We start from the raw sequence: 10,220 nt of genomic DNA, 5'->3' as shown, positions 1-10,220 counted from the left end.
AGTCCTAGAACAGCAAGAAAGCGCATGAAAATGGAAAACCAAACTGCACACTGGACAATGAGTGATGCTATCTAGTCCTTTTCCTACCAGTAAAGCAAAGAAATTCATTAAGTTGTATCAATGGCCATATCATGTGGCTGAGGTAACATTTCTGTTCAATGTGAAGTCATAGCTCCTGACACGGAGGAGATTAAGGTAAAGTTAAGACCCAGCACCAATACACCTACACACGAGCCTCGATGTCTGTTGAAGTCACAAGGTAACCATTGTAGATGTGGGAAGACACTGACTGTTGGCTATTGCATGAACCACAACCATGAACAACACCTATTTGCTGCTTTACCTACCCAGCCTTCCTTTCAAGATACTGCCCAGTGAAAATCTAACAGCAAACACCACCTTGGGCTCAACATTTCTCACTTTCTAGGACCACATGATAGCAACGTAGAATAATTGAACCTCAATGGAACAGCTACTGGGACATGTAAGACAATATTGCAAAGTGTACCAGCATTGACTGCTTACATTTGGAGCTTTCTAATTCTGCCACTTTGTTTGTCTAAATCCTGGTATGTACTGTTTACTGCTACCACAAGAGTAGTAATCCAACGCTGCCCTCATCTTTCTTTGACCTACATGTCTATAGTAACGACGTTAGTCCTGGAAGAAAATGAAAGGAGTATCAGTGAATATTCGATAATTTGATCAATGTTATAGTATATAATTCATCAGTATTTGCAAGCTGATGTGACTTGCTTACCTGTATGTACTACAATGTGAATCACTCAGTGTAAATAGGGAGTTAAAGGCTTGAGAAATAGTGAAAGTGTGTTCAGTATGAACTATGTGTGAAGTAAACAGTCAGAGTCCAGACGGTTCCAGATTCAACTGCACCTTGGAATTTGGGCACCTCAATTCTTCAAAAAGGGAAGGAGGCTGGTAGGAGCAAGCAATCACTGCCATCACCACACTTCTTGCAGTAGTCAGCTGGCGTAGCATTTCACCATCAGCCAGCCTTGGTACAATGGAACAACAATTCAGACGAGATTACAATCAAAATCCAGGATCCTTACGCAGTGTCACAACATGGGAACTATGCAACACCTGGGGCACGTAAATTTAAAAAAGCCTGACACTGGTTCCTATAAAAACTGGCCATTTGGTTGGCAAGAAGCCTAAAATCAGCAATGTCCAAGAATCAGGTTACTGCTGTGTGTCCCAGAGAAGCATCATCACTTTACTGCCATCTGCTGATTCAACCATCATTGTCCATCTTCCTACACTCTGATCACACCATAGCCAAGCTGATCTTCAGCACAAGTAACTAATACAGCACCATTGTGGCCACAAATGTATATCATGCAATGTTACTCTGCTCCCAGGCTGTTGTGGTCACAAGCCAGCCTGCCTGCCTGCCGGATGTCTTCATTGGATCTCCATTATACTCTGAACCTAAGAAATAAATCAAACACTTCCAATCTGAGTGAACTTGGATTTGTTCCTGTTCCCACTAGAGAACCTGCAAGACTGGAGTGAAGGGGTCATATTGACTGCCCTGAGGAATCTACTCCTGACCACCTCAACCTCCTATGGGGTCTATGTTACACAGGTTGACACATTTACAATAGTAATGAATGTAATACAGTATTGTTACAAAAATTAAAACTCTTTATTGATACACAAAATAGAACATAATACAAAATATCTATAACAAATTTGACAACCACACAGACGTTGCAGCCCTATGGATAATTGAATGCCTTCTGGCAAGGACATCAATATTTCTTGAGTAACCGCCTCCAATAACAGTGGCACATGGTATTCCCTTTTTTATAACTGTATCCATTACGTAGAAGTCTCTTTCATATAATCCTGTTGAAGTGAAATAGGCAAGAAATGTATCAAAATAGTCACTTGTTTTAACAAATGAAACGTAAAGACAGTTATGCAATATAAACTCTCTCTCTCTCTCTCTCTCTCTCTCTCTCTCTCTCTCTCACACACGCACGCACGCACGCACGCACACACACACACACACACACACACACACACACACACACACACACACACACACACTTTTTGGCAGGTGGACTAGGGTGCAGTTGGGTTTGTTTCAGGTGGGATGGGTAGAGGGAGAGAGATGTGAGAGGCAGAAAGAGAAATTCACTATGAATAACAAGCAGCTTGGAAAGAGGCAGCGGGTTTGCTTGCTAAGAATGTGGAAGCCAGGGGTATAACTTGCAAAGGGCATGGTGGCCGATGTGCAGTGACCAGTTTTCATCCAAAGGGCTGGGCGAGTTTATTCATTTATTCGGATGGAAAGCCTGATAAGTGTTTTCTACCTTTCAGCCAGACAGCGACGACAGAATTGAGGTGCGCCCTGCAATCTTTCTCAAACAGTTTTACATGAACTATTTTGTAGAAAAACTTCATTTTTGCTTTACTTACAGCTCTACATGTCAGGTTCATGATGGTGTACCCATAATTTCATTAATGGCCATAGTTATTGTGATATTTATGTGAAAATAAGACTCTGCGCGAAGTATGGAAAAGTGTGCAATGAAAAACAGAAGTCACTTCAATCCCATGGAAACTGATCTGATGTAGCACACTCATTTGGTATCACAATGTGCCAGCAATAAAACCACAGTGAAATATCCACAACATTCTTCATATTTCATAAATGGTTTCAGATATCGAAATGAGATTTTGGCAAATTGTAGCACAAAAGGAGGAGAGTATTTTACCATATCGTTATTATGTAAAACTTCATTATCTACCGTGTTATTCCAATAACTACAGACATTTTTGGTGAAATAATGTAATTTTTAAGGGCCATCAATAGCTGGTGAAAAGAGAAATGCTATAGGTTTTAGAACAACATACATGAAAACATTACACTTTTTTTGTACCAAGGGTGTGCTTTTTCATAAGCTACTGACTGACTTTTCCTCAGTTATTCACTTAACAAAATTAATAAATCACAGTTTCAGAATTCCCTTGCAATTGTGTCTGCACAACATGTCCATGATGTGAAACAGTGTAAACCCTTCTTTTTCTGGCAATAGAAGCAAATTTTGACATTGCAACCAGAGAAATGAAAGTCACAAATGGTTAACAAGCCAGATAAAAATAAATCACTACACTTTCAGCAGAATTCTTTTTAGACACTAATGAAAGCAGAGGTGACCCAGTAGATCTTTTTGGATGGTCACCAAGCAAGTGTGGGCGTGGCGAAGCCCCACTTAATATTTACAAAAAATGTGAGAGTAGGCTTCAGTTTAAAATGGCACTTCCCCTCCAGTGCTCCACATTTCCCCTACAGCACTCTGAGTGCCCCCCCACCATTGCCACTCTCCCCATGCTTCCTCAGCGAACAGTGTGTATAGTGGCCACGGCATTTTGCACACACTATAGCAGGGGCCTGGGCTAGGCTTGTGATACATGGGTACCAGAGCTGGTGAGGTGTGGCACACAATGGAAGGTGACACTGAGGTGCGGATTGTGAGTGGGTGACAGGATGAAGGAAGGGGAAACTGTCAGGTGTGGGGACAGTGGGTTAGCAAAGACTGAGACCAGGAGAGTTACAGGAGCAAAGGATATATTGCAGGCGTAACTCCCATCTACTTAATTCATGTAGGTGGTGATGGAGGGATGGATCCAGATAGCCTGGGTTGTGAAACAGTCATTGAATTGTAGCATGCTGTGCTCAGCTGCACGCTGTGCCACTGGGTGATCAACTTTGTTCTTGGCCACAGTCTGGTGGTGGCAATTCATTCTGATAGACAACTGGTCAGTTATCATACAAACATAAAAAGCTGTGCAATTATTGCAGCAAAGTTGGTAGATGACGTGGCTGCTTTCATAATTGACCCTGGCTCTGATGGGACAGGGTAAGCCTGTAGCAGGACTGGAGTATGAATTGCTGGGTGGGTGAATTGTACGGGTCTTGCGTCTGGGTCTTTTACATGGATATGACCCCTATGGCAAGGGGTTTGGAATGGGAGAGGCATAAGGATGGACCAGGATGCTATATAGGTTGGCTGGAAGACGGAATACCACTTTAGGAGAGGTGGGAAGAATCCTGGGTAGGATTTCCATTTCTGGGGATGATGACATATGATCAAAGCCTTGATGAAGGATATGGTTTAGCTGTTCCAACCCTGGGCGATACCAACACTTCTGCAGTCACTGAACAGATTTTTCTGTTGGAATGACAACCAACCAGCTACCCATCAGAATGAATGCTCACCGTCAAACTGTCGCTGAGAACTAAGTTGAGTACCCAGTTGCACAACATGCAGCTGAGCACAACATGCTCGAGTTCCATGGCTGCTTCACAACCTGAGCCATCTGGATCCTTCCCTTCAGCATTAGCTTTTCTGAACTATGGGAGTTATTCTTGCCAAACGTCCTTCACTCTCATGACCCTACATTCCCACATCCTCAACCCAACAGTTTCCCCTGTTCTATCCCTTCACTACCTCCCATCCACACATCGACATTGCCTTCATCGTGCATCGCACCTCATTGGCTCTAGTACCTGTGTATCACATGCCTTGCACATACACCTGCCACCCCTCCCTCCCACATTCCTAGCCAGCAAACCAGCTGCCTCCCTCCGAGTTGAAAGCTACCATCACCAACCCCTCTTCAGCCTCCAGACTCTCCCTCTATCACTTAACGACTATTTGAAACCTGATACTGGATGCTTACCATCTGAAACTGGTCACCAATGAATTGTAATGTGGGAGTGAGACTGTATACTATGACTACATTCTTTCATAAATTCTATGTCTCAAAGGACAATAGCTACAGAGTTGGAGTAGTAGATATAACTAGTAACGTTTTTTTCCCCTCCTAGCTGTCTTGTTTCACAGTTACTATCCGGGAAAGTGATTTATTTCATAATAAAACTCCATACAATGGTGAGATTTCTTCACTATTATGTATCTGCTTAATATATATGTTTTAGGCTCTAATTTTGTCTGCGTCTCTTTTTCTGTCTTTCCAAGTGAAAGCTTCACCTTTTTATGGTATAACAACTTTCACTGAATGTATTAAATAACACTTTAAGTGTATATTCTTATATTGTGAATAATGTCCTCACAGCACTATTGACCACTAGTTAACCCCACTTTGTTGTGTAGATGCATATAAATAAAAATGTTGTTTGCGATCTACCATAGACATAAACAGCAGTTATTTACATTCAATGCAAAATACTGATTAAAGGAACACTATTTCTAATGGTGGCATTAGAGAAAGGCAAAGTATTACTTATAAATTCTGATTGTCATTGTGTGATGACAGTAGGCATATGAAAACAATGATCTATGTATTATAAAACTATATTTTCCAATTGTGATTGTGTCCTACTTAATTTATGAAGGATCAATGAGAACTCACATTCGAAATTGTGTGTAACGTATGCAACTGGGAAAAAATTATATACATCCTTATACTTGGACTATAAATAATTATTTTTGGAAAACATGTTTTCAAGTGGTTTGCCAGCATGACTTTAAGGAACAATAATTCACATTAAAATTGTTGGCTGAACCCAGACATAATATTTGTTGCTTATACATCTGACGAAGATGGCAAAGGAAGTCAGTGTGCTAGAAAATAGAACTGTCACTCTGGCTGGGACACCTGGAAAAATATCTTCTATCATACTAAGGAAACCTCAGATTTCAGAAATGTTTTTTGAACCAAGTAATTAAGAAAAAAATACATCTTGGCATTTTTAGTGATCATTTATCAAAACTACCAAATAAATTAGTAATATTTCTGTTAACTAACTCTTTAAGTTTCCTTTTTATATCTCCAACAATAACCACACTTGCTTAAAATCTGAAATCTGTCACATAATCTTAGTTTCCAACCTTTGTCTGTGAGCTGCAGCTTTCCCAATTCATCATCCTTGTGGGGATCTACTCCTGCATCATACAAAACCAGGTCTGGTTTAAATGTACTCAGCAGGTAAGGAAGGCTTTCCTGTATGGAAAACTCAAAATGTAATTACATTGTATGGAAGATGTAAAATAAAACTTAGATCTAAGTTATTTTTCAACACCTACTTATGTGTTAGAGGGCATATCTGAAACTTTTAAATAGACTCACACACAGTCAAGATTGTTGGAACTTATGTACTTGTGACTTTTTAAGTTTTCTTTACTGGGTCATGACATTTTGAAAATTTGATTCTTGTTTACACTCACCCTCCAAAAGACAGTACATAAAACTAGCACTGGACGGCCATGATGGAATAACTACAATATGAAAAGGATAGACTGCCATTCATCACATAAAGGAGGTGTTGAGTCATAGATACACACAATGAAAAGACAGCTAAACTTTTAGCTCTCAGATAAAAAAGTCCTGCTACAGAAGCAGAAAAAACAGAGGTAATCTCACAAGCAAGGCATGTACACATGCGACTACTGTCTGCAGCTGCTCCGGCGCGACAGCAGGATGTGCCTGTTTCTGATGTAAGCAGCAATACGGGGTGGGTGTGCTGCTGTGGGAGCGAGCAGGGACATGATGAGGGCAGGATAGGGCTGCTGGGTGCAGAGTCAGGAAGCTCTGCTGGGGAAGGGCAGAGGGGAGGAAGGGAGGAGGAGGAGAGACATACGGAAGGGGAGAAGACTGGTAGGTGCTTCGCTGGAACAGAAAGCATGTTTCGTGCTAGAGTGGGAGCAGAGAAGTGTGGAGAACAGGGACTAGTGAAGGTTGAGGCCAGGAAATGTTACAAGAATGAAGGACATGTTGTAAGAAGAGTTCCCACCTGCACAGTCCAGAAAAGCTGGTGTCGGTAAGAAGGGTCCAGATGATGCAGGCTGTAAAGGCCAGCATATTAAGCAACTAGGTGTCCAACTGTCTCTTGGCCACAGTTTGGCGGTGGCCACATGTGGACAGACAGTTTGTTAGTTGTCATGCCCACATAGTGGTTGCAGCTTAGTTTGTAGTTCACATGGCTGGTTTCACAAGTAACCCTGCCCTTTATGGGCTAGGATATCCCTGTGACAGAACTGGAGTAGGTGGTAGAGGGAGGATGTGTGGTACAGGCCTTGCATCTACATCCATTGTTGGGAAATGAGCCATAAGGTGAGGGATTGGGACTGTGGGTGGCGTAGGGATGGACAAGAATATTGTGTAGGATGGAATAACACTGTGGGAGGGGTTGGGAGCATATTGGTCTGGATACTACTCATTTTCAGGCCACGACGAGAGGTAGTTGAAACCCTGTGTAGAATGTGACTCATTTGCTTCAGTCCTTTGTAGTACTGAGTCACAAGAGGAGTGGTCCTTTGTGGCCAGACAGTGGTGATGGAGATGACAGGTGACTGGAGAGCAAGGTATGGGTGATCTGTTCATGAACAAGGTTGTGAGGGTAATTTCATTATGTGAAGGTCTTAGTGAGATGTTTGGCATATTTGGGGGAGGACTACTTATCACTACAGAAGCGACAAGCACAAGTGGTTAGCCTGTACGAAAGGGACATCTTAGTACGAAATGCAGGTTTTTTGGTGGTTGGTAGGTTTAATGTGGACTGAGGTAATGATGTAGCTGTCCCTGAGATGGAGGTCAACACTGAGCAAGGTGGCTTGCTGGGTTGAGGAGCACCTAGTGAAGTGAATGGGGGAGAAGGTGTTGAGGTTTTGGAGGAATAAGTATAGGGTGTCCTCATCCTCAGTCCAGATAATAAGGACGTCATCAGTGAATATGAACCAGCTTAGGATTTCAGCATTCTGGGTGGATAAGAAGGACTGCTCTAGATGGCCCATGATTAGGTTGGCACCCATGTGGGTGCCCATTGATGTATGATGTACATGTTTTTAGGCAGTGCCTTTAAAGGTGACATTATAGTGGGATAGGATTGACCTGCATCCCACAATTATTGTGGATAGTGGATAATGTTTTTATTTAGTCTGTGTCAGTTGTGTGAATATATACTTTGTGCTGAGTGGTTATCAGCTTCATGGTGACATGCCAATTCTCAAACCACACACGTTCTTATTAACCGTAACTAGACATACAACATTATACCAAAAGATACAAATAGTTTCTCCACAGAAAGTCAAACTGTGGGCAAGAAGTGCTCTCACCAATATTGGTTTATGTGTGTACTGTTGCATCTGACTGACACTTCAGTTTCATTGTCTCAGTCAGACACACAGGCTAAGATCAATGAGAGTACTTTTTGTCTACAGTTTGACTTTCTGTATAGAAGCTATTCATGTCTTTTTACACCATACTGTATGACTAGTTATGGTTAATAAGAAGATGTGTTTTTTGAGAAAGGGAGGTATCAGCCCAAAACCTGTAAGCAGGGCAGCAAAATTGTATACTGATGCAACTGAGATAGAAGAATAAAAATTTATCCAATTTTCTCATAACTGAACAGCTGCAGACCCACCACCCCATGGCAGCATGCCTCACATCAACATTATTACTGTATTTTTATTTATTTTTCTTTTTGGTCTCACTGTGTTTTCACATTGATTTTAGTTTGTTTTTGTCCTTCACTATTGGTCCTCCTCTGCCAGGTCTCATCTTTTCCCCCTATATTTAATCTATTTAGTCTTTTTTGTGATTTTTGTGTGTCTTTTTTTTTTTTAATCCTGCTATATGAATCCTTGTTCCTTCCATATGTGCCAACACAGAAAAGTTTCCCTATCCCTAGTCAGAGCCCAGTTCCACATATGCTCCTGGAATCCCCCCCAAAATGGCCTGAGAATCAAATTATAAATTTCCAGCTCCAACCCCTCCTCCCAAAATAAGCTCTATCAAATTCTGTCAGTCCATAGCCCTCACCAACCTAGCCCTGTAAAACCATATAAACCAGGCCCAAAGCTCCTTGTAATACTTCCTCTATGTTCATAAAATTCTCCTGCTCTACTATTCCAAATTCCTATGTTCCATCTCCCAGATTGGAACTCCATCACAGAAATTAGAGCAGCATGCACAATGCCACCTGAAAAATCTCTTCAACCTGTTCACCACCTACTTCCACTTTGGACTACCACTATCCACCACTTGTAGAAAAGTCTTCATCAAATCTGCCCCCAAATCTCCTCATAACTGACAAACCCTGCTTCACAGACCTACTACATTTACTATACCATACAGAACCCAGAACATACGCGTGGCCCAAACACAACCATGAACCTGCCCTCCAAAAGCTCAGTCCCACAAAAGTATCAGTCCTTCATAAAGGCCTTATCCACTGTCTCTCTTCCTAATTGGACTTGCTAAAGGCCTTGTCTCCTTCTCCTGGTCCCTACAGTAGAAAAACTTTTTCACCACCAACTCTACCAGTTAAACACAATCTAAAGTCAATACTGTACCCTGCCTGACTCAGTTCACTCCTCCATCCAAACGTGATCCACTCCTTGTTAACTTTCCAGAATTCGCTAAACTTGAATCTTGCCTCATCATCATTCCACAAATCACCCATCATGAAAACCAACCCTACATTCATAGTAAGAACCACATTCTACTACCTGTAAACTGATCCTGACCTCATAATCCTACCTGCTGACAAAGGCTTACGAACCGCAGGGATTACCTGGCGGAAGGTCTCCACCAGCTGTCAGATATGTCTACCTACAAATCTTGCCACAGCGATCCTATCTCAGAAATCCAATAGGATCTCCAGTACCTCCTCAAATCCTTAGGTCCACCCCAGAACATCTCCCCTACTCATCATTGTCTGTGCCACCTTACTCTAGATTGACATTCATAACACCCATGGCCTTGCCACTACTGAACGCTACCTTTCCTAATGCCCAACTGACCTCAAACCTACAATCTCCTTCCTTGTCACCATGACCAACTATATCATCACCCACAATTATCTTTCCTTTGAAGACATCACATACAAACAAATACATGGTACAGCAATGGGCACCTGTATGACACCATTCTGTGCCAACCCATTCATGGGCCATTTAGAGAAGGGCTTCCTAACCATCCAGATTCCCAAGACCCCTCACCTAGTTTGATTTATTGATGACATCATCATGATCTGGACTGAGGGTGAAGACTCCCTATGCACATTCCTCCAGAACCTCAACACTTTTTCTTCCATTTGCTTCAACTTTTCATCTTCAATCCAATAAGCCACCTTCCTCAATGCTGACCTCCATCTCAAGGATGGCTATGTCAGTGCCTCCATCCACATCAAACCTATCAACCATCAGAAATATCTCCAC

The 10,220-nt window shown here is 42.0% G+C and overlaps 1 protein-coding gene across 4 annotated transcripts in view; it reads right to left on the bottom strand.

The window, feature by feature from the left end:
- Positions 1-1,647: 1,647 nt before the first annotated feature.
- LOC124607091 (uncharacterized protein SYNPCC7002_A1628-like) overlaps positions 1,648-10,220 on the bottom strand; it is a 57,316-nt gene continuing 48,743 nt past the window's right edge. For all 4 annotated transcript variants that reach the window (XM_047139281.1, XM_047139283.1, XM_047139282.1 and 1 more), the window contains 2 exons: positions 5,889-6,000; positions 1,648-1,872 (listed from right to left, as the gene is read on the bottom strand). In XM_047139281.1, coding sequence (XP_046995237.1) covers positions 1,706-1,872; positions 5,889-6,000 — 279 coding nt within the window. In that variant the 3' untranslated portion in view covers positions 1,648-1,705. The remainder of the gene's footprint in view (positions 1,873-5,888; positions 6,001-10,220) is intronic.

This window comes from Schistocerca americana, chromosome 3, assembly GCF_021461395.2.
Source record: "Schistocerca americana isolate TAMUIC-IGC-003095 chromosome 3, iqSchAmer2.1, whole genome shotgun sequence".
In the NCBI taxonomy this organism is placed as follows: Eukaryota; Metazoa; Arthropoda; class Insecta; order Orthoptera; family Acrididae; genus Schistocerca; species Schistocerca americana.
The sequence above is the reverse complement of the archived record's forward strand: the minus strand, read 5'-3'. Positions and strand labels throughout refer to the sequence as shown.